Here is a 25,386-nt window from a genome sequence, read left to right as displayed (position 1 = left end):
GGGTGTGTTACAACTGATTCAATTGTGACGTACGGAGAACTTACAAAACAAATTTCTTCTAAATATGTATTAAGAATTTTTTCCTTACTGTTACAAGTGTATACAAATTTTAATAACAGTTCGAATATTTACAAAACAAATAAAAACAAAGGTTTAAACTGTAACTGTTTTCAGTACAGAGCATATAGCTCTGAAACTAACCTTATAATCGTTGTGGCAATGCTTTTCGGTCGGAGGGCTGTGGAATGAGCGCGAAGCCTTTCAAGTACACTATTGTTGGCCCTAACTAGTGTTTCTTGAACTGGTATTCCGCGAACATTCGACTAATTGAAATCAGACCAATCAGGAAAAAAGCTTCGATGAGCTTTTTATCATACCAATTGTTTCTCCTCTATGTTTTTCGAACTGTTGTGAAAGATAGAAAAAGTTTTAATGATTTGCAAAACATTACAGATTTTATCAGGTATTAATCAGGCATTAGACGTAAAAGACACTTGCCATATTTTGTTTGGATTTAAGTTGCATAACATTTTTACTAGGGTAAATATGTTTGTTGAGTTAGCCGTTACAAATTTGATCTGTAAACACTTTATGTCATTTGTACTCAGAAATATAGAAAATTGAAAAGGAAGGGAAAAAAAGATCTGAGTTGTTATGCTTATATTCCAAGTTCCTTGTTGAATTTAGTATGAATAAACAAGTCCAGTGATAATAAAAATTTCGTTGCCAGCATATGTTTAAGAGGAATGATAATTCTACAAACCTCTACATATTTTTGCTAAAGAAGCCTCATTTAACCTCTCGGTGTAATTTCTGTACTTCTGTACGAATATATTCGGTTCAACACAATTGGCATACAGCACTAAAACCTGAAAAACGCAGCATTGAAACGTGAAAATGCAGTATCCAAGTCTGCAATAATGCATCCAAAACCAGTTCAAAAGCAAGTCAAGCATTATTCGAAGATTTTCAAAACTCCATCCCCTCTCACTCTTCCATAACGTTACTACCCAAATTAGTATGAGGAAAATATTCCATTCACTAATCATAACAAAAACTAGTGAGTAATGTCATTGACGAAATCGCAACGCAATACAACAAACGTATGATTTCTCGGTAACAAACATAGCACATTTTGGTATCTGTTTGGCTGCTATAGAAAACCTGCTGAAAAAAATACCATCCGAACTACTTACTCTCCCTCCCATCATCACCGCACCGCATCATCGCTGCTGCGTCACTGCGATGCGAGATGCAATCCAACCAACATTTATGGGACTCTCAATTATTCTTTTGCTTGTTGCTATCGATTCCGGTTCCTAAACAACAGTGGCAAAGACCAAATAACACTCATTATGGGTATTTCCGGGATTGTTATGATGCACTGAAGCTACAAATCGACCTCAGATAACATTATGAATTGTAAAATGACGACTTCCGGTAAATGGGAAACAGCCGAAAATAACCAAATAACACCCAATATGGGTATTTCTTCAACCGGCCGATTTCCATCCAATATGAGATGTTTCGATACCAGAATGATACACAGGAGCTAGAATCGACCACAGACAACATTTTGAATTCTAAGATGGTGACTTCCGGTTCCTGTAGAACAGCCGAAAATGACTAAATAACACCTATTATTGGTGTTTCTTAAACCAGAATGACGCTCAAGGGCCAGAAACAAACCCAACCAACTTTTCAGAAACAAACCCCCTGTGGTCAATGAAAGCAAATAAATATGTTACCAAAATCGAACCATCGAACCGCACTGTGTCAACAGGGTGTGTTACAACTGATTCAATTGTGACGTACGGAGAACTTACAAAACAAATTTCTTCTAAATATGTATTAAGAATTTTTTCCTTACTGTTACAAGTGTATACAAATTTTAATAACAGTTCGAATATTTACAAAACAAATAAAAACAAAGGTTTAAACTGTAACTGTTTTCAGTACAGAGCATATAGCTCTGAAACTAACCTTATAATCGTTGTGGCAATGCTTTTCGGTCGGAGGGCTGTGGAATGAGCGCGAAGCCTTTCAAGACCACTATTGTTGGCCCTAACTAGTGTTTCTTGAACTGGTATTCCGCGAACATTCGACTAATTGAAATCAGACCAATCAGGAAAAAAGCTTCGATGAGCTTTTTATCATACCAATTGTTTCTCCTCTATGTTTTTCGAACTGTTGTGAAAGATAGAAAAAGTTTTAATGATTTGCAAAACATTACAGATTTTATCAGGTATTAATCAGGCATTAGACGTAAAAGACACTTGCCATATTTTGTTTGGATTTAAGTTGCATAACATTTTTACTAGGGTAAATATGTTTGTTGAGTTAGCCGTTACAAATTTGATCTGTAAACACTTTATGTCATTTGTACTCAGAAATATAGAAAATTGAAAAGGAAGGGAAAAAAAGATCTGAGTTGTTATGCTTATATTCCAAGTTCCTTGTTGAATTTAGTATGAATAAACAAGTCCAGTGATAATAAAAATTTCGTTGCCAGCATATGTTTAAGAGGAATGATAATTCTACAAACCTCTACATATTTTTGCTAAAGAAGCCTCATTTAACCTCTCGGTGTAATTTCTGTACTTCTGTACGAATATATTCGGTTCAACACAATTGGCATACAGCACTAAAACCTGAAAAACGCAGCATTGAAACGTGAAAATGCAGTATCCAAGTCTGCAATAATGCATCCAAAACCAGTTCAAAAGCAAGTCAAGCATTATTCGAAGATTTTCAAAACTCCATCCCCTCTCACTCTTCCATAACGTTACTACCCAAATTAGTATGAGGAAAATATTCCATTCACTAATCATAACAAAAACTAGTGAGTAATGTCATTGACGAAATCGCAACGCAATACAACAAACGTATGATTTCTCGGTAACAAACATAGCACATTTTGGTATCTGTTTGGCTGCTATAGAAAACCTGCTGAAAAAAATACCATCCGAACTACTTACTCTCCCTCCCATCATCACCGCACCGCATCATCGCTGCTGCGTCACTGCGATGCGAGATGCAATCCAACCAACATTTATGGGACTCTCAATTATTCTTTTGCTTGTTGCTATCGATTCCGGTTCCTAAACAACAGTGGCAAAGACCAAATAACACTCATTATGGGTATTTCCGGGATTGTTATGATGCACTGAAGCTACAAATCGACCTCAGATAACATTATGAATTGTAAAATGACGACTTCCGGTAAATGGGAAACAGCCGAAAATAACCAAATAACACCCAATATGGGTATTTCTTCAACCGGCCGATTTCCATCCAATATGAGATGTTTCGATACCAGAATGATACACAGGAGCTAGAATCGACCACAGACAACATTTTGAATTCTAAGATGGTGACTTCCGGTTCCTGTAGAACAGCCGAAAATGACTAAATAACACCTATTATTGGTGTTTCTTAAACCAGAATGACGCTCAAGGGCCAGAAATTGTCTCCGAAAAAAATAGCCTAAAGGGACCAAATACCACCCAATACGAGTGTTTCTTTAACCAGAATGATGCATGGAGCTAAAAATTGACCTCAGACACCATTTTGAATTGTAAGATGGCAACTTCTGGGAAACAGCCGAATACTACTGCATATGAATATTTCCGTAATCGAAATAATGTATAGAATCCAAGCATTGACCCTGGACACCATATTGAATTCGAAGATGACCACTTTCAGTTTCTGGAAAACAACGAAAATAACTGAATACCACCCAATATGAGTGTTTTCGGAATAGAGGTGATGTACTAAAGGCAAAAGTCGAGGATGTTGTCATTCCGATAAAACCAATAATTTCAAACGATATAAACAAATCGCAAGAAATCAATGAATTTGGAATGTTGAAAAATTATTGAATTAAACACAAAAATAGGCGGGACGAAGTTTGCCGGGTCAGCTAGTAAATACATAAATATGCTGGTTAAAGCAAAGCTGCAAGTGATGAATACGAAGATTAGAACTCGAGAGCGAAAAATTCGGAGGGATAAAAAAAACAAAAAATACTTTCAAAACGAAGAAAACTAAACATTAAATAAACGTTTTTGCATAACAGTTGTTATCACTAATTATGTTTATTTTGTTGAATATCTTTTATATATAATATAATAAAGCTTTTAAACCAATTACAACATGATATGTATCCATACTAAAAATGTTGAATTGATAGAACATTCAAGTGTTATCTAAGCTAAAAGTTGCACAACAACCTTATACGACTATTGACAACCATTGTGCGGTTTCTCCTTTTATCTTTTTCACGAGGTAATTGAAATATTCATTTAATTGTACACTTCGTGGCCTGATTATTGAGCTTGAGCTTGACGGCCGCACATTTCGTAGTTGCTTCCCGTGATGGATCTGAGCTAGTGAAGTTACACAGGGAACCACGTATATAGCAACTTGGGATTAGTTTATCATTTACACGTCGTGGCCTGATTATTTGAATATTTCTTCTTCGTGCCTCGATAAGCTACATCTATTATATTATCAATATTTAACTCCCGGAATAGCGTTAGTTTTACATACAAACAATATACGCACGAAATCTGCAACATATTTTTTTCTGTGAAAGTATGAAATTGAGTCAACTAAATCTAAAATTGAGTAAATTCAGTTTCGTGTGTGAGAATGTCACACGCTCACGGAAATTCAACAACAATGCACAGTGGTACAGTAAAGCAATGTAGGCGGACACGAGTTTTTCGATGCGATTTTGTGGTTTTAGAGTAAAATTTTTTTCTATGAACTTGTTTCTTATATTTAGTCTATTTTTTATGTGCAAATGAAAATTGGGGTGGTCCTGAAATCGACTAAATGAAAAAACTAACTTTTATTTGCATAAATAAATGTATACATTCATCGGCACAGTTGTAGATCAACTAATTTTAAGCAACTTTCGGTATTTCTTCACAATATTTATACAATATTTGTTCTATCAAATGATCTCAATAAATATTATTTATGTTTGCCCTAAACGGAGACATCAATATATCAAAAGAGCCTATTTTTAAAATAGAAATAGTGAACTCTTCATCTGTATAATATATCGACAATGTTTTTTTGTCAAAATTGGCGTATTTTTGATTAAAGTTACCGAAGAAAACTTTGTTTTTAAATTTGAATTAAAAAAATAGAGCGAAAAGACTGTTTTTGGAAACCAAATTTCATGTCTACAAAAAAGTTTTTTTACAAAGTTACTTAGAATTAGTTGGTCTACAAGTTTGCCAAAGAATGTTTTATTTCGTTGATTTTAGGACCACCCTAATTTTCATTCGCACATGAATAGAGGACTATGTATAAGAAACAACTTTTTACAAAAACTATGGCTTTAAACCGCAAACCAAAATCGCAACGAAAAGCCTATGTCCGCCTAAATTGCCTTACTGTACCACTGTGCAATGAGTTTAGTTACCTTTTTCACCACAAGAGGGGGTGTTCCCTGTCTGTCTTCACGGGAATATATGGGAAATTCGAGAGTGAACTATATTGTTATTTTAAGATATTTGAAGGCACCAACATTTTATTACGTATTGAGAGGATACAATTTTAGTCATGAACTGTGCACTTCATGATGTGCACAACTCAAGATGAAAAAACAATCAGCTCAAAATCATTTCATTTCCTTCACTGCTTACGTCTATAAATTGTAGGAAATAGAAAAAAATGGTTTTGATAAATAAATCATTATCTAGCAACAAAGAGAGGGGCCCCACTGAGCGGGGTGTATTCCAATCGACACCGAAATTGGGATTTTTCAAAGTGATATTTGATTAATAATTCTCCTAACTTTGAGCAAAATCTTTGATGGTCGTGCACATAGTTAGTGCTTATTCGTGGTCACTTCGTATGGAATGACCCTATTATATTTTATTCATTCTTGATATCAAAGGTTTTGTGTTTCTCTTCGTTTTTTTTAGTTCTACTTGGTTGATTTTGTTATTTTTATTATTGCTTGTTTTGATATTTTGTTTGTTTTCTGATTTCTAAATCACTTGTGGCTCATTTGTTTTTTTTTTTTTATTTTACTTTTCTCATTTCATGGGTATCACCTTATTATATAAATAGTCCATTAGTTTTTGTTTTGTTTTTGTATTTAATTTTTAAAGCATCTCTTGTTCCATTTTTATTTTTATAATTATTTTTTTTACTTTCTGGTTTGTGTTATTTTCGTTGTATATTTTTTTCACTGCCCGTTTTTGTTTGAAATATTTCCCTATATCTGATGTTATTGTACTTAGTTATTGCTCGATTTTTTCCCTAATATGATTTTACATGTTTTACGTGTTTCGATAAAAAATTGTCTCCAATTTGCGGATTGGTTTTTTTTTCGAATATTTTGTGTTAGTATTTTCTTCTCTATATATTTAGTTCGATTTATTTTTGTTCATTTTTTGGTTGTTTTTGTTGTACAATCAGGTTTGTTTACGCGTATATACGAGGATTTTCCAAAAATAGCGTTCTTGCGCGGATTTTCGAATTAACACGATTTTCACGCGGATTCTTGAATTAATGCGGTGTTTTAAGCGTTTCCGCTTCAATTCAAAAATATATACCTGAATTTTCAAATAAACGCGTGTTGGAAACCAAAAATGTTTAAGTGTTTGTTTAGTAAAAAACTTAGTCAAAAAAAAAACCCTCCGACCTCCGGGGGATCCTGAGAGGACAAGCCTCAGTACTGGTTGTAGTGCGTCTTTTTGGATTACCGCGGTTTTTACGAGAATTTTCAATTTAACGCGTTTTTTATCTTCTTTATCGACCTTGTTATTTCTCAAGTAAGTTGGGATATTGAACGTGCTAAGGGTGGATGGATTTTCGGTCCGGAGAGAAATTTTCAGCCGGAGGAGTCTGAGAATAATCTCATTTTTAAGTCCTTTGATATCGAATGGCCTGGTTATATTGAGGTTCAGACCCATTATCACCCGCTTGGCCCCGCAGACTCTGTAACCTTGCGTTTACGAGGCTCCCCATATTTTGGAGTTTCATCTGCTTGTTTCATTATGTTTCTTTTCGTAATTCAGTTCAAGTTCAATTTTTTCTTCCGTTTACTCTTTTAATGTTTTATTTTTCAATATACTGTCTTTATAGCTTGAGTTTATTTTCTTCAAGATTTCTAGTCTCTTTTTAAATGTTACTGCTTAGTTAACTTATTTTTTTCCTTCTCAAAAGAAACACAAAGTTACCTTTTCCTCCCAGGTCTTCAAAAATTTTCCTCCGATTTGTTGATGTGCCAGACGAAAAGTGTTGTCGAAAAGTGTACGAGAATTGCTCAACGAAACTAATAAACCGTCTGCGTTTAACTCGTCCTGATGTTGGCGGCACCCTCCCAAAATTCAATGAATCTTTGCGAGTGTGTAGACTAGTGAATTCAAGCAAGTTTGCATACTTTTTCAAAAAATGTTTGTGGGCAAGCAGTGGTAAACAAACAGGTTCTTTTTTTTTATAATTCGGTTTATCTTAATAATGAAAAGATTTAGAGAAAAGTTGTTAAGAGACAACTTTTAGAGAATTTTCTTTCTGAATCTTCAAAAACTTAAATTTGAGATCCTACACTGAAGAGAAATCATTTTGAAAATAAAAATTTATTTTAAAAAAACGGGTCGTATATAAATTTTTTTTTTCCAAGATTTGTTCTAGATGAACAATTTAGTTGTTCAAAACTCTTTTGAACTAATCACAGCGAACCTTCTCAGGGAAGAAAATTTTCCTAAAAAAAGCATTTTCGCCTCCAGCAGAGTTTTACGTTGAAAATGTTTCATACACATGAAAAAGTTTCATTTCTGAAAAACTTATTTTCCTCAATAGTAGTCATTTTAGAGAGTTCAAATAAAAGGCTACTAACTTTTAAACTAAAAACCGGGTTTGAAAAAAATCTGAGATGACTGTATTTTCACGGTATTTGTCATCAACATTTTTTTTCAGTGTAAGATCTCAAATTTAATTTTTAAAATATTATTTAATGAAAGTTTAGTCAATTCCCTTCAAGTTCACCATTGACAACTTTTCTCCATCTCTTGTCATTATTTAGATATATCGATTTATGAACAAGAGGTTGAAAAACTTCAGACCTTCTCAAATGTTTCCACATGAATTAAAATAGAAAGTATGCAAAGTTGCTACGGGTAGTAAAGCTTACACACCCACAAAGGGGCTACCAGCCCCTCAGCCGAGTTGGCGTGAAATGCATCTTTTTCGAAAATAATTCAAAATATATCTTTTGAACACAAGTCACAAACCTAGATAGTTAGGTATTGCCTTACTAGATAGCGATTTCATTCTAAAGTTGCTTCAAACTTCACATTATGGTTGGCAGTTGTTGTCTTATTGCGGACTAGATAAAGCACATCGTAAGAACTAGCCAATCAAGATAATAGTAACATGTAATTATATTAAATTATATGAAAAGTAGGAGTTCTTACTTATGTAGATTCTTTGCCTGATGTAAGTTCATGAACATTTACGAAATGCTTCATTCTTTGATGTAAGTTGAAGGACTCTCACGAAATTTACACCCATATTTGGTAACCCAGTCAGAGCTCGAGGTGAATTATTTTCTGCTGATTACATCATACTCAACATTTTGACCAGTCATTGTGCTCCCACCTCAAATTTATCGAAAACAAGAGAGAGAGAGCAAATGTTGCTCAAACGACGTACGTCAACTTATCCACAATGGAATCAAACAATTCAGTGGGTGACAAAGTTAAACCTCCACGACATATGATCAGTATCTAAGCTACTAATCCACCGCTCCGCTCAACTGAACACACCTTCCACGGTTCGCTCAGAGCGAGAGCACTGCCATTGATATAACCTCACACTGCCGACTCTTTGCGTAGTTCGCAATCGACTGTACTCGGGTTCGGTTCGTGACGTATTTCAATGGCTTTACTCATCATTTCTCTGTATTTGGTGCTTCCAGCACTAGTGCTGCTGTATTTTTACATTCGCCGAAAGTATTCCTACTGGGCCGATCAAAATGTACCGCACATACCGGGATCTCCACCGATGGGGTCCTTTAATGGGATGGGCACCAAGTATCATATGAACGAAATAATTGATCGAGTGTATCAGCGCTTCAAAGTGACGGGCAAATCAACGGCCGCAGCTGGAATGTATATAGGCTTCAGTCCCTTACTGGTGATATACGATCTGGATCTTGTGAAGCAAATTCTGGTTAGAGATTTCACCTATTTCCACGATCGAGGAATGTATTATAACGAAAAGGATGATCCATTGTCGGCTCATCTTTTTGCGCTCGAAGGGGAGAGATGGCGCTTTCTGAGGAACAAGCTGAGCCCAACGTTTACTTCCGGAAAAATGAAGTACATGTTCCATACCATCAGGGCCATAGGGGACGAACTGCTCGCCTGTTTCGATACGTATGTCGAACGAAAACAGCCAGCAAATGTAAAGGCAATAGCTCGAAGATTTACCTGTGATGTGATTGGATCGTGTGCCTTCGGATTACAGTGTGACACTCTCAGGAATGAAAGTTCCAAGCTGCTAACTATTAGCGATGCGGTATTCAAACTAAGCCGGCTTAGGACGATGTGGATGTTTGTTTTGGTAAGTTTTCGTGACCTGTCTAGAAAGTTGGGATTCAAACAACTTCGGGGCGATGTTACAAAGTATTTCATGGATATCGTCGAAAGCACCATCAAGCACAGAGAAGAGAAGAATATAATTCGGCAAGATTTCTTGCAATTGTTGATGCAACTGAAGAATAAAGGAACTGTTGAAGAACATGAAGAGCAATCAAAGGAAACAATTACTATGAACGAAGCAGCAGCGCAAGCTTTTGTGTTCTTTTTAGCTGGATTCGAAACCTCATCAGCAGGTCTATCGTTTGCTTTGTATGAATTGGCGGCCAATCAAGATATTCAGGAGAAGACCAGAGATGAGATTAAACGCATTCTTATGAAGCATGATGGGCAAATAACCTATGAAGCTCTCAAAGATATGACCTACCTGGAGCAAGTTGTCAACGGTAAGTCTTGCTGATACTGTTCTCAGTCTTGATTGCTAAATACTAAAACATGTCACTTTTTAGAAACTCTTCGCAAATATCCTCCTGTGGGTAATGTTTTTCGAACAGCTAGTAAGCCGTACCGTTTAACCAACCCAGATGTAACGGTGCAAAAAGGTCACATGGTGATAGTTCCCGTTTATTCTATCCACCGTGATCCGGAAATCTACCCGGACCCGGATCGCTTCGATCCGGAGCGTTTCGCTCCGAGCCAGATCGAGACACGACACAGCCACAGTTTTCTGCCGTTTGGTGACGGACCCCGCAACTGTATTGGGATGCGCTTTGGGCTGTTGGAAATTAAATTCGCTATTGCCCAACTATTGAGCCAGCTTCGGTTCACCGTCGACGAACGTACCAAGGTTCCGCTGCAAATCAATGTCAAGTCTACCATGATGGAGGTTGCCGATGGGATCTGGCTAAATGCAAGTCGGGCTTGAGTGTGAGGACACGGAGAGACCAGTATAAATTTTATTAAAACTTTTTTGTTATTAAATTGTATCAACATCATTATTCGAGAAATAAAATTGGTAAGATTAAATAATAAACCCGTTCGTTGTTTTGCTTTCGTCTCGTATAGACGCAAATTGTTCATCTCCGTTTGAGTTTGCAAAATAACAATACACGAGTTATCGTACGGGTGTTTTTTTGTCGATTTGTTCTTGTGCTGCGCGATAACAATAGCCGGTAGTTTATCGGCAGAAACATCTTCTGCACACTGGTAGGGGCAGGCTACCCCGCCAGTGATCCGATACGCAGCTGATATATCAGCAAGAATAATTCTCCCGCACCGCTGTTACCCCGCTAGCAGCACGGACCACCATACGATCGAGCGAGTGGAAGTCAACTACAAGTGGCATCTACAAGGTCGCGTGTAGGATACGGCCACTGTGTCACAACACGAAGCTGGATCGTCATTGTTTGTTCTGCGGAGACGTTCGATTAATCCTACTATCAGCCGTGAGGTCGTGACTTAGACGTTCGGTGAAGTATTCACTTTAGAATTTTTATCATTATTATTAATAGTATTATTATTATTGTTATTATTATAATTAATATTACTATTATTATTATTATTATTATTATTATTATTATTATTATTATTATTATTATTATTATTATTATTATTATTATTATTATTATTATTATTATTATTATTATTATTATTATTATTATTATTATTATTATTATTATTATTATTATTATTATTATTATTATTATTACTATTGTTATTAGTATTAGTATTACTGCCTTTTTTTTTATTTTGATCCATTGTAGTTTGAAAAATTGTTTTTAAAATTTAATAGCAACTACTTGACCCCCCCCCCCCCCCCCCACATTCGAATATTTATCGTTTGTGTGCGGTAGAGCGTAACGCTCCCGCAAAATGGACGACATGCAGGTGCAACTATTCCTGGATGTAGAAACAACTAGGGAAGAGATTGAGATCTCCCCCATCAATTCCCCTCTACCTTCCCCGCTACCTAGCCCCGTACCAAGGGTACCGGCAACACGGGTGAAAGCTTACCCAGATGCTTCGAAAGGTCCGTTCGTAGTTTACTTCAGGCCCATAAAGAAGCCTCTAAATATAATTCAAATCGGCAAGGACCTGGCAAAACAGTTTTCGGACGTAACCGAAATTACAAAGGTTAGACCGAACAAACTGCGAGTTGTTGTGAGTAGCTTGAAGCAAGCAAACGCAATTGCTAGCTACGAGCTCTTCACGAGAGAGTACCGCGTGTACATCCCTGCCAAGGACGTGGAGATCGACGGTGTGGTTACCGAAAGAAGCCTCACGGTCGATGACATTTTGCGTCACGGGGTTGGCTGCTTCAAGAACCCCCTGATTCAAGATGTAAAGATACTGGATGTCAAGCAATTGCATTCAGTATCCATCGAAGAAGGGAAGAAGAAATTCTTCCCTTCGGATTCCTTCCGTGTAACATTCGCCGGATCCGCACTGCCGAACTACATCTCTTTGGACAGGGTTCGTCTGCCTGTACGCCTGTTCGTACCGCGGGTCATGCATTGCCAAAACTGCAAGCAGTTAGGTCATACAGCCACCTACTGCTGCAACAAGGCACGCTGCAGCAAGTGCGGAGGCAATCATGCTGAGACCGCTTGCAGTGAGGATACTGAAAAGTGTCTTTACTGCGAGGGAACTCGGCATGACCTTTCGGCGTGTCCCGCGTACAAACAGCGCGAGGAAAAAATAAAGCGTTCCCTCAAGGAACGATCAAAGCGCTCTTTCGCAGAAATGCTGAAGAGTGCTGAGCCACCCTCGACAGGAAACATCTTTTCCTTTTTGCCAACCAATGAGGGTACATCTGACGATCCCGTCGAAGGGTGTTCTTATGCCATGCCAGAAGGATCTAGGAAGAGGAGAATGATCAACTCTCCTAATCTTTCTCGCAAAGGTCGCAAGATAACCCCTAGCGGAATGACCAATAAGCCAACACAAAAAGGAAGCGGTGAAGAAAAACCGAAGCAAGTACCTCCCGGTTTTAATTTTAAATCAAACCAGGAGTACCCACCGCTTCCTGGGGCACCAAAAACCCCTCGTGCACCCATTTCTCGATCAGAAGATAAAAAAGAAACAGGGTTCATAAAATTTTCTGATATTGTGGACTGGATATTTAAAACATTCAACATACCAGATCCCCTACAAAATATTCTTCTTGCCCTTCTTCCTACAGTGAAAACCTTTTTGATGCAACTAGCAGCAACTTGGCCTCTCATTTCAGCTATCATATCTTTCGATGACTAATACGGCGAAAGAGGTTAGGAATTTTATCACTGTATTACAGTGGAATTGCAGAAGTATCATCCCCAAATTCGATCTATTTTCTCATTTAATAAATACATACAATTGTGACGCATTTGCGCTCTGTGAAACCTTTCTCAATTCAAACGATCAACTCAATTTCCACGATTTTAACATTATTCGTCGAGATCGAGACTCACACGGTGGAGGAGTACTTTTAGGGATTAAAAAGTGCTATTCCTTCTTCCGAATCGACCTCCCCTCGATCTCGAATATTGAAGTCGTTGCCATTCAAACGAATATGAATGGAAAAGACCTATGCCTTGTTTCGTTATATATGCCTCCATCCGCGCGGATTGAACAGAAGCATCTCACTGATATAGCAGAGTTGCTTCCTGCGCCTCTCTTGATATTGGGAGATTTTAATTCTCACTGTTCGCTATGGGGGTCGCTGTACGACGACAACCGATCTTCTTTAATCTGTAACTTGATCGACGACTTCAATATGACAGTTTTGAATACTGGGGAAGCGACACGTGTACCTAATCCTCCAGCACGTGAAAGCGTGCTTGACCTATCCCTTTGCTCGACATCACTAGCGTTAGATTGCCGGTGGAAAGTAATCAACGATCCCCACGGTAGTGATCATCTTCCAATCGTTATATCAATTGCTAATGGTTCAACTCCCTCGAACCCAATCAATATTTCCTACGACCTTACACGTAATATTGATTGGAAGTGTTATGAGTCTATTATAGCGCAATCTATCGAGACTCACGAGGAACTTCCTCCGGAGGAAGAATACGCGTTCTTAGCTGGCTTGATAATCGACGCCGCGACTCAAGCTCAGACGAAACCGATACCCGGGGTAACGATTAGACAGCGCCCTCCCAACAAATGGTGGGACAAAGAGTGCTCTGAGCTGTACGCGCGAAGGTCCGCGGCGTATAAGGACAACCGGGAGTACGGCACTGTCAACCTGCTTCGAAAGTACGAGGCACTGGGCAGGCAGATGAAGAGCTTAGTAAAGGCGAAAAAACGCGGGTACTGGCGGCGGTTCGTAAACGCGTTGTCCAGGGAAATAGCGATTAGCACTCTTTGGGATACCGCCAGGCGCATGCGGAACCGTGACGTTTCGAATGAAAGCGAGGAGTATTCAGATCGCTGGATACTCGATTTTGCCAAAAAGGTCTGTCCAGACTCTGTACCGGAACAGAAAACCTTTCACGACGCGTTATTAGTAACTACGAAAGAGCCTCCATTTTCGATGTTGGAATTTTCAATGGCTCTCCTGTCGTGCAACAATAAGGCTCCAGGGTTAGATAGAATAAAATTCAACCTGTTGAAGAACCTACCCGACTCTGCAAAAAGACGCTTGTTGAATTTGTTCAACAATTTTCTTGAGCTAAATATTGTTCCGCATGACTGGAGGGAGGTAAAAGTCATTGCTATTCGGAAACCCGGGAAACCTGCCTCTGATCACAATTCATATAGGCCGATTGCGATGCTCTCTTGCCTCCGGAAATTAATGGAGAAAATGATCCTCTTACGGTTAGACAAATGGGTCGAAACAAACGGGTTACTTTCAGATACTCAATTTGGCTTTCGCCGGGGCAAAGGGACGAACGATTGCCTAGCGTTGCTTTCTACTGAAATTCAACTAGCCTTTGCTCGAAAAGAGCAAATGGCCTCTGCGTTCATGGATATTAAGGGGGCTTTTGACTCTGTCTCTGTAGAAGTTTTAAGCGCGAAACTTCATTCGCAGGGACTTTCACCAAATTTGAATAACTTTTTGCTCAATTTGTTGTCAGAAAAGCATATGTATTTCTCACATGGCGATTCGACAACTTCCCGAATTAGTTACATGGGCCTTCCCCAGGGCTCATGTTTAAGTCCTCTCTTATATAATTTTTACGTCAATGACATCGATGAATGTCTTGCAAATTCATGCACGCTAAGGCAACTTGCAGACGATAGCGTTGTATCCATTACTGGTAGCGAGGCTAGCGATCTGCAAGGACCATTGCAAGATACCTTAGACAATTTGTCTGAATGGGCTCTTAAGCTGGGTATCGAATTCTCTCCGGAGAAAACTGAGCTGGTCGTTTTTTCTAGGAAGCATAACCCAGCTCAGCTGCAGCTCCTACTAACGGGTAAAACGATCTCTCAGGTTTTAGTCGCTAAATATCTCGGGGTCTGGTTCGACTCCAAATGCACCTGGGCTTGTCATATTAGGTATCTGACACAAAAATGCCAACAGAGGATTAATTTTCTTCGTACGATTACCGGAACTTGGTGGGGTGCTCACCCAGGAGACCTGCTAAGGTTATACCAAACAACGATATTGTCAGTTCTTGAGTACGGCTGTTTCTGCTTTCGCTCCGCCGCGAACACGCACATTATAAAATTAGAGAGAATACAATATCGTTGTTTGCGTATTGCCTTGGGTTGCATGCAGTCGACCCATACGATGAGTCTTGAAGTGCTAGCGGGTATTCTTCCGTTGAAACATCGTTTTTGGAATCTCTCTTACCGGTTGCTAATTCGATGCACAGTTATGAACCCATTAGTAATTGAAAATTTCGAGAGGTTGGTCGACCTTCAATCTCAATCCAGATTTATGACTTTATATTTTGACTATATGGCTCAAGATATTAATCCTTCTTCATACGATTCCTCCAATGTCGCACTTTTAGCTACTTCTAATAATGCTATATTCTTCGACACCACCATGAAACAAGACATTTCTGGTATCCCGGATCAATTGCGACCCCAAGAGATCCCTAAGATTTTTCCAATAAGTTTAAACATGTTAGTTATGATAAAAGGTTTTTCACTGACGGATCTAATCTAGATGAGTCCACTGGCTTTGGTGTTTTCCACGAAAATTTTACCGCCTCCTACAAACTCGATGCTCCTGCTTCCGTGTACGTCGCAGAACTTGCTGCTATTCAGTACTCTCTTGGAATCATCGAAACCCTACCCATAGACCACTACTTCATCTTCACAGATAGTCTCAGTGCCATTGAGGCTCTGCGATCAATGAAGCCTGTGAAGCACACCCCGTATTTCCTGGGGAAAATACGGCGGTTTTTAAGTGCTTTAACAGATAAAAATTACCGGGTTACCTTAGCGTGGGTCCCTTCTCATTGCTCGATTCCGGGTAACGAAAAGGCTGACTCTTTAGCTAAGGTGGGTATGATGAATTTTATAGCATTTTGCGTCAGAGAACACTCAACAGTTGGCAATCATCATGGAACTCAGATGAACTGGGACGGTGGCTACATTCCATTTTTCCTAAGGTATCGACGAAAGCATGGTTCAAGGGGTTGGATGTAGGTCGGGACTTCATTCGCGTGATGTCCAGACTTATGTCCAATCACTACACGTTAAACACGCATCTCTTTCGTATAGGGCTTGTAGACAGTAATCACTGCGTTTGTGGCGATGGCTACCATGACATCGAGCATGTTGTTTGGTCGTGTACCGAATACTGTGGTGTTAGGTCTGAGCTTATAGATTCCCCTCGGGCCCGAGGAAAACAACCGAACGTACCCGTTAGAGACATTCTGGGAAGCGGTGATCTCCAGTACATGACACAGCTATACGTTTTCATAAAACACGCTGGTATTAAAATATGAAACTCTTCTATCTATTTGTTAGATTACCATTCCCGCTACACGCTGAAAGAAGATGATACACTAAGCTGGAGACACCCAAACGAAGACTCGGCATCTTCATGTTCACGCAGACACCTCAGTCCAAACTGCTCAAATAGAACATCACTGCTTAGCCATGTACAAATAAATAAATCGTATAACTCAATATAGTTAAAATCAAAATTGTAACTCCCCATCCTCTCACCTTAAATCCCCACTAGCTCGTAGTCGGCCGCGAGAATAAAGAAAAGGCCTCCCTCTTTTCCCTGCTAACTTAGAATTTAAAAAAAATGTACTTGGCTCAGTTAAACATAAATTGTATCGTGCCGTGTCAAATAAACTATTTAAAAACCAAAAACATCATTATTCTATCATAAATTCAATTGAATTTGAGAAGATAAAGATTACCATCTGTAATATTTGTTATTGCCTGTTTTAAAGGAAAAATGGGTAAACATCATATTTTGTTTCAGAACCAGTCATTCTGTTGTAATAGCAGTGAAAATGAAAATAAACGTTTATCATTAAATTAATTTGTACCTAAGGTACATGGTTTGTACAGGTTAACTTGTAACAGAAAGAGTTTTATCATTTATTTCCGCTTGAGACTCAAACCAACAATGTAGAGAGAGCCTCTATTTAATTATAAAAGGATGCTTTATCAAAATATAGTTTAGAAAAAAAAAAACAATAACAAGATGTTATGTTTCATAACAACTCAAATATAACGCTAGAAAATACTGATAATTTCACTGTTATTTTTTTCACAGTCCTTATATTTTTTATTTTCTTTGTGTACTAAATTCATGAATTTAGGTGCGATTTTTTCACCTTCCTAATTAAATTGTACGAACAAAATTTTCTTTTCTATTTCTTCATTCCATGAAGTGATTAATCATGGTTTTGTTTGCTTTGTCTCCAATGTATTTTAGTGTTTTATCCGCTTTTTGCACTTATTTATTTGTATTTTTACTATTTCTCATGATTTGTTTTCTCTGTATGACATACATTATTTTGTACTTTAAAAATTTCAAGTTTTCGAGTAGTTTCTTTATTTTATTATTTTTAATTTTATTTTGCTATGTATTGTTCGTTTTCTCTTGTTTTTCATTTTATTTTTTACATATTTTAATTTCCACTCTTTTGAGCGTTCTTTTGCTCGTGCGTTGGTTACATTTTTTCAATGTATTTTTTGAAACAGCGAAAAAAGATACCGAACGTTATTGCTCTAGTTCTTTGCTCTACATTTTTCTCCTTCTGTTGAGTGATTCTTTCGTATTGTGTCTTCTGTTTTTATCTTGGGCAATCTCTTCACTGTGTCTCTTATTGTGACAGTTGTTATTTTTATGGTTTTATGTCTTTGATTCCTCCGTGTTCCAGATTTCTGATTGTTTCTACTTGTTCGTTCTCCAATTCTGATTTTATTATTCTTTTACCATTATTATTGATGTTTTTCTCTCTTCTTTAATAAGTAAACAACTATTATTTCGTTGCTTTTTAGCGGTATGTTTTATTTTATAAATTTCGAAATGTTTTTTCGTTTTTTCTTGCTTTTTGCTCATATATATTCGATTTCTTCTCCTGTATTATATATTTTAATGGAAACCAATTTGAGTTAGTGTGTTATTATATGTTTAATGTAAAAACCATGTTCTTTCTAGTTTTTTTTGGTAATAGATTCAAAATGCTTCTTATTTTCGTTTGCTGCATTTATATTCAAATTCCTAATACGCACTATGCTTGCATCCAAGACATGCCAAATACATCTTCAAATACATCTTTATCAATAGCCAAAATACCCGAAAACTTCACCTTACTCGAAACATACCCGATAAAAAAACACGAAAATTCCGAATGGTTTCTCTTTTATTTTTCTGTTTTCAGTCTGCTCAACTTAGATTGATCTTGTGCATCATCGTTTACTTATTCCATTTTGTTATTTTCTGAAGTTGTTGTTTCTATTAATTGCTGTTTTTTATTGCGTGTAAAATTAGTATTAGTTATTTTATAATTAATTCACAGTTTTTATTATTGCTGGGTTTCAATTTCATGCATGTTGTTCGTTTTGTTCGTAGTTTTATCACCTTGCATCATTTCATGATTTTATTTCTTATTTTCTTATTTGTTGTACATATTTTCCAGCTTCGTGTGATTTGATGTGTTCCGTTTACACTCTGGTTTACTTTGATGTTCGCCATTTCTTCAGTTCTCATCGTTTCACAATTTGCATTTTCAAAGAATATTCAAAAGCAATTAGTACTATGCGTTCAATTAGACCAACATGCGTCTCCATTGAAGAGTTACGATTATACTTGATGGAGACGCATCTGATATTTAGTGACATTATTGATTCATTTTCCAAAATAGAGAAAAAGTCCCTCCGTCAAAATTTAATATTTTATCAAAAACTTCTGAGGAATCCAAAAAAAAATCAAACGGTACTGTCTGCTTCCCCTCCAAAAAACTCATCAATTACCTTGAATTTAACGCAAAAAAAAAAAATCAAAATCAGTCGAACAGCTCAACAGTTACAACTTTTGAAAAACCTGAAAATTTGTAAGTAAATCGATTTTATGGGCCTCTTTAATCTCCCAGCTGGCCTATCAAGCCAGTCGTTGTATGTTCCAGTCCCGGCTCGGGAGAGACTGTTAGTGTCAGTAGGATCGTAGCGCTAGCCCCGCAATTGTCCTGAAGTGAATGAAGTAAATGAAGCCAAACTTGGCATCTGGATGTTTTAGAAAGCAAGAAATATTGCTCTATTAGTTTGACACCTCTCCCTACGCTGGAAGGAAGGGCTTTCATATAAACGAAACCCAAATCTAGATGAACATTTCAAAAGGTCCTATCTGCTTTCATCGTTTATCCGAAGCGTCATTTCATTTTGGTGATGGTTCAGCTTTAGTAAATCTCCCAAGCGTGGTTTTCGTTCAGAAGGCTAGAGTGATCCCTCCGCTATCAACTTGTGCAAATAACGTGTCATTAAATGTGATTATTAAGTTGTGGTGATCGAATGTAAGTGATCGATCAAAAAATCGATCAAAGCAGATAGGACCTTTTGAAATGTCTCTCTAGAAATATCTGCATAACCCTTTCCGATCGGGCCCATATAATGACGTAGGTAGAAGGTGACTTAAACAAAACCTTTTCTCTCGCTTTTAGAACGTCCTATTCATTGTTTTATTGCTCACAACGATAGTGTCAACATCGCAGCTGCTAGGAAAAATAAAAACCCGGAGCAAGCAAGTGTTTTTATATAGGAATTGCTTCGATTTGGGTTTTGTTATCCGTCATTTTTTACCTACAAAATCGTGTGGACTCGGTCAGAAAGGGATAACTCGAGATTTAATCCAGCAAATAGAACCAAACTTTGCGTGTAAAGGTTTACGAGAGCAAGACATATTTCTTTGGTAGATCGAAACCCCTCTTTTCTCTAGAAGAGAGGGTTCTCATTCAAATGAAATACAAATTTCTGCATTACTCTGAAGCTAAACGAGTAAATACTGCTAATCTTGGCATGTGGATGTTTTAAAGAGCAAAAAAAAATGTCTGAGGTACTCTGATACTTCTCCCTGCATTGCATGAGAGCATTCCCGTACAATGAAACACGATTTTTTGCATTACTCAAGAACCAATCAAGCAAACGGAATTAATTTTCCAGTACACTAACCAAGTCTGCGTATAATAAACAGAAGGTCGAGTTCCGATACGGAATGTAACATTAGAGCTTTGCTTTTAAAAGCATCTTTGAACTAGTTCAGGCTTGACTGATGCACAGCTTGTCCAGTCCATCCTCCTCTATTTCTTCATGTCGATATCTGTTACCTCTTCGCCGTTCAACCTCAACATTTTGCATTGTTTCCAATGCATGGCCACAAGTGTATTAATGTTTCCTTCAGTGTCGTTGCACCTTTTATTTTATCATGTGTCACGTTTTTAAACCCATTTGTCCCGTTTTTATCCCGAGAAAATTTGGCCAGCCTACATTTAGTTGAGTAGTTCTCAAGATGTGCATAAATTTGTGCTTCATTTGTATGAGATCCCTCCCTTTCAGAAGAGGGAGGGGTCTCGAACGGTCTTAGTCGCCTTTCTCGGCCCCTAAAACTCCTATATACAAAATTTCACGCTGATCGGTACAGTAATCTCCAATTCCATATGGATCAGACAGACATTTTGCAAAATTGTGGTGATAGTTACTATCAAAACTACCATTCCAACGTCAAGACGTATCGCACGCGATAATTTCAATCAACGTATTTCGAGAATCAGATAAATCAGATTTTTTCAAAACTCTTTTGTCTAGTAAAAAAGAGAAAATGGCCAAATACTATTCATAAAGTTTTTCAGAGTCCGAGGTTAGAATCAAAGCTCAGAATCCAAAATGGCTACTTTCGGTTGCTTGAATACAACCTAAAATGGCCAAATCTTATTGAATATTAGTATTGCCGGAATCGAGATAGCGTTCAAAAGTCGGAACAACTTCAGGCGCCTTTTTTGTGACGACTTCCAGTTTCTGAAAAACAGACTCAACTGACGAAATATCATCCAATTTGTGGAATTGAGATGATTTTCGGATGCTTAAACTCGACCACAGAGGCAATTTGAATTACAAAATGGCTACTTTTGGTTTCAGAGAAATAGTCAATTACACTGGTAACCACAGGTTCTGGCCCTAGAGCACAAACTGGAAAAAAATAATGATGATACAACAAGTATTCCCGTAAGCACTGGAATAGTTTAAAAGCTACCATCTTTTTAGGGAAACTATTTTTTTTTGCTTTTTTGTTTGCGTTACCAATGGTTAACTTGTAACTTCTTCGAATCAACTGATTTTCTAAAATGAACCTGAATTCATGATTGGTGTTTTTTCGAGTAGGATATAATGTTGCATTTTTTATTATTAAGATCCCGTAGGCTTTTGGCACACTAATTGAAGAAAACGTTGATTTCATCCTGAAAATGTTGCAGATTTACCCTGTTACGTATCTCTATGTACAATTTCATGTCGTCTGCATAGATGAATACTTGGCGCGTTTCAGTATAAGATTGACATTGTCGACAAAGATAATAAATAATAAAGGACCCAAGTGGCAACCCTGTAGAACTCCAGAAGTGCCATTGACCTTTGAAACGAACAAACTGCGTTCTTTTCGTCAAGTACGATTCGTCAGTGTCCCTCTCAATCCCATACGTTCAAGCTTACAAAGTAGCAGCGGAATATCAACTCTATCAAACGCCTTACTGAAGTTAGTGTATAAAGTTTCAATGGAGTTATTCCTGTCCATCGCACACTGTTTCCAAAGCTGCAAAATCGTAATCGAAATTATTTTGACCCAAAAACATTGATTTTAGAGCCGTAACGTCTTCAGCAAAGTTGTTCCTCTAATTATTCTCCATGTTATAGAAGTTACAATTCCGTGATTGATCCAATCAACAGTGAGAAACGAGTTTTATTTTTCTCATTTTGGAATATAAAAATCCACTCTGTTCAGCAAAGTTGTAGCAAATTTTAATAGGAACAACTTAGTTGAAGACATCATACTTCTATCTATTTATTTAAATGGACTTTTGTGGAGTTTTCTATAAATAGATATTAAAAATCTTTTTTTTGCTATTTAACTTTTTATAGTGATTTTCTACAATTTTCGAATGTTCTACAACAAAACAAACAATATCTCCGAGGAAAGTTTATTTTTGTCTCACATGTATTTTTGAAGTTAGAATTTTGTGATTAATCTACCTAAAAGTGAGATATGAGTTTTATTTTCCTCATTTCTGCATATAAAAACCCACTTTGCTAAGTAAAGTTCTAGCACATTTTGTAAGAAACAACTTTGTAGAAGACACTATACTTGCATCTGGTCATTTAAATGAACTATTGTTAAAATAAATATAACTTTTTATATTGATTTTCTAAAAAATTTCAATATTCCACAATGTTACACACAATGTTAACTACAATAAAACACACAAGTTCACCGAAGAAAGTTTTTTTTTATCTCTCGAGTTTAATAAGTTATTAAAGATTTTTATTAAAATAATGCACTTATTTATTTACAAATATCTGCACAGGAGACAGCGAGTGACAAATACCTATATCTGGACTAAATGCCGCTTTACTCATACTTAAATTTAGGAAAAGTTTAATCTGCAGATATTTGCAGATTTTAAAGATATCTGTTAGTAAATTAGTGCGTTGTGTCAATAAAAATCGTCAATAACCGATAAAATATGAGAGATAAAAATAAAATTTCTTTGATGAAATTGTGTGTTTTGTGATAGTAAACAACAACGCAGAACATTGGAAAATTGTAGAACATCACCACTAAAAGTTATATTTAAAAAAATTATTTTCAGTGGCCATCTGTAGAAACCTCCACAAAGTCCATTAAAAAAGGCAGATAGAAGTATGGTACCTTTGAGAAAGTTATTTCTTATAAAATGTGCAACAACTTTGCCGAACAAAATGAAATTTTATATGCAAAAATGAAAAAAGGAAACTTCGCTTCTCACTGTTAAGTGGATTAATCACAAAATTGCAACTTCTATAAAATAGAGAATAATTCATGGATCAACTTTCCTGAAGGCACTATGGCTCTAAAATCTATTTTTTGTGGGTCAAAATAATTTGAATTCGATCACGTTTTTGCAACTTTGGAAACAGTGTGCATCCCATGTTGGTTGTTGGAAATACTATTTTTGACTTGATTGAATATTTTTTGTTTTGCGATTGCCACAAAAATTTTAGGGATCGACGAGATGATTTCAATTCCTCGATAGTTCTTGATACAACTTTGTCGAAGATCTCACTCTGATTAAGCTAAACGCTTTGGTCTTAAAAAAGTTGGTTAGTTTCAATACCATTTCATAAACATAAACCTTTTTCAAAAATAAGTGCGAAGTTTCAGCCAAATCATAAATGATAATTTAAAAATAGTTGAAATTGGGCTTTTTTTATTTGAAATTGTTCTTATTGTAGCAATAGTTCTTATTCTTATTCTTATTATATTTTAATTTGCTTACATATATTGATATGGTGAATCAAATTACAACAGCAAATGTTGAGGTGCTTTTATTATTACAACAACGGAAAAGGTGCAAAGCATTGCAAGCTAGAGGTGCGGACTGACCCCAGTTATTACTTACGTTTAGAATTGCTATCCTTTTAACGAGCGACTTGGGTATGCATGCAAACAAAACGAAAGGAAGAAAATCGAAATAATAGAAACTGATTTTGACAGGGTATTACAACAGGTTTGGTTTGGTTATAGACCTCTACGATTGAAGTTGTAACGGTTACTAGCGATAACTATTGCTTTTATACTAAAGCACAAGCTAGGTAGAATTGATAATATTTGGATATCATATACTGTATTTAACCATAATTGCATAGGTACTACGTGCTGTATTTTAATATTGTTGAAAATAGTGATTAATCATGCATTCTTTTAAATAATCACAGTTGAAATACTTTACAGTGAAACATTACTTCTACGTGTTAAATAACTACAAACTAATAAATTCCCAAGCACTGAGGCTACATGCTGCCGTAAGAAAAGAAAAAAAGCCTAATCGCTTATGTTTCAAAACAATGGCGTGTTCGAAAGTCGTTTGCAAACTCCGGTCCCATAATTGGCCAACTGTCGCCCGGATGCTGAAACTTTCAAATCATGTCCCAACCTCTTCGTTCCAATGTTTTGTCTGTTGGTTTGCACCGTTTGGCCACTCGCCGGTTGCCAGTTGCATACACACAAAGTAAAGATTTATTTTTCGGTTCACCCCGTCGTTGCCAGGTCTGGGAGAGAGTATCCACAATTTGTTGGATGTCCTGTCCGGATTGTGACTTGTGGTAAATGTTCAATGGGAAACTTTAAACCGCATCAGGATAGAATCCCTGTTAACTGTATGTTCTTTCTGGTTCTGAGGTGAAAGTATGAGCAAGCATACACAGAAAAACCACCGCTGTCCGATGCACAGACTTTTAGTAATTTTCTATAGTTAGCGGAGACTGGATATTCCTGTTTCTTTGTAATTAATTGAGATCTCCGGTGGAGTTGGACAGTTTGACAAAGTTGTTAGTGAAGTTAGTTAGACACGAGTGACTTCCAAATCCAGGTCAAGCTTTTGCGTTGCTGTGAACGAAGACTTTCCACAGTATGTCGGATGACTTAGACAAGCTTGTTAATCGATATCATACCAAGATGGTGCGATAGTGTCTTCTCTCAAAGTACGTAATGCAAGAGAAAGTTAGCAGCAAACAATTTACAGACAGAATTTAATTTGATTTTCCCTCTCTACAGCCTGCCTGACTGAAACAAAGCCGGCAGTACGTCTTCTCGCCAAGAAGACGACGACGGCGATGCAAACGACCCTGGGAATGTATGAATATCATCAAGGCATATAAAATTATTAGACATCTACATGTTGTGACGACCGTCGTTGGGCACATTTGGCATATGAATCATGTTGGGAACAAATCATTCAACCACAGATGCGACTCGGTTTCGAAGTATGATGGGAGAAGATGCAAACTAAGTAAAAATTTATGTTCGGCATCCCGGAGTAATCCGCCTGGAATATCATAAGTACACCGGACTGTATTATATCTTTCAGAGTTACAGTGGTTACAGTTTACTTTCGAAAATATCCCATCATCATCGAATTCTCCATTCTGGAATTGAAATAACTTATTGACGACGTTGCTTCAGAAGATCTATTGGTAAATAAGCATTCCAATGTTCGTTAAAGCAGAAAAGTCAAAGTTTTTGCTAGCGAAAGTTCACTGATTGTTGCCAACAGTTTGTACTGGTACGAATCCCAGTTCGTTTCACACCCTCACGGTAAGCTTTGAGTTTGTGTTTTGCTCCTTTCTAACGAGACCAAGAACCTAACCGCATTTTATTGGAGTGTAGGTA

At 37.1% G+C, this 25,386-nt stretch overlaps 2 protein-coding genes across 7 annotated transcripts in view; one reads left to right on the top strand and one right to left on the bottom strand.

Annotated features, from left to right (window-relative positions):
- Positions 1 to 25,386, bottom strand: part of LOC129730047 (sodium/calcium exchanger 1) — a 488,453-nt gene that overhangs the window by 130,999 nt on the left and 332,068 nt on the right. For 4 of the 6 annotated variants that reach the window (XM_055689055.1, XM_055689080.1, XM_055689064.1 and 1 more), the window contains one exon: positions 23,618 to 23,647. The exons of the other annotated variants lie outside the window; for them this stretch is intronic. In XM_055689055.1, coding sequence (XP_055545030.1) covers positions 23,618 to 23,647 — 30 coding nt within the window. The remainder of the gene's footprint in view (positions 1 to 23,617; positions 23,648 to 25,386) is intronic. 6 annotated transcript variants of the gene reach the window in all.
- LOC129730092 (probable cytochrome P450 6a14) lies at positions 8,866 to 10,593 on the top strand. The gene is made up of 2 exons (XM_055689135.1): positions 8,866 to 10,012; positions 10,076 to 10,593. The coding sequence occupies exons 1-2, from the start codon at positions 8,905 to 8,907 to the stop codon at positions 10,489 to 10,491; spliced, it is 1,524 nt and encodes a 507-aa protein (XP_055545110.1). The 5' UTR covers positions 8,866 to 8,904; the 3' UTR covers positions 10,492 to 10,593.

Source organism: Wyeomyia smithii, chromosome 1 (genome assembly GCF_029784165.1).
Source record: "Wyeomyia smithii strain HCP4-BCI-WySm-NY-G18 chromosome 1, ASM2978416v1, whole genome shotgun sequence".
Classification (NCBI taxonomy): domain Eukaryota; kingdom Metazoa; phylum Arthropoda; class Insecta; order Diptera; family Culicidae; genus Wyeomyia; species Wyeomyia smithii.
The sequence above is the reverse complement of the archived record's forward strand: the minus strand, read 5'-3'. Positions and strand labels throughout refer to the sequence as shown.

What these genes read in the sequence shown, in the direction of transcription:
- LOC129730092 (XM_055689135.1), top strand. Translation starts at nt 8,905, where the DNA reads ATGGCTTTACTCATCATTTCTCTGTATTTGGTGCTTCCAGCACTAGTG. An exon ending in CCTGGAGCAAGTTGTCAACG is followed by an intron (nt 10,013 to 10,075) that starts GTAAGTCTTGCT and finishes GTCACTTTTTAG; the next exon opens with AAACTCTTCGCAAATATCCT.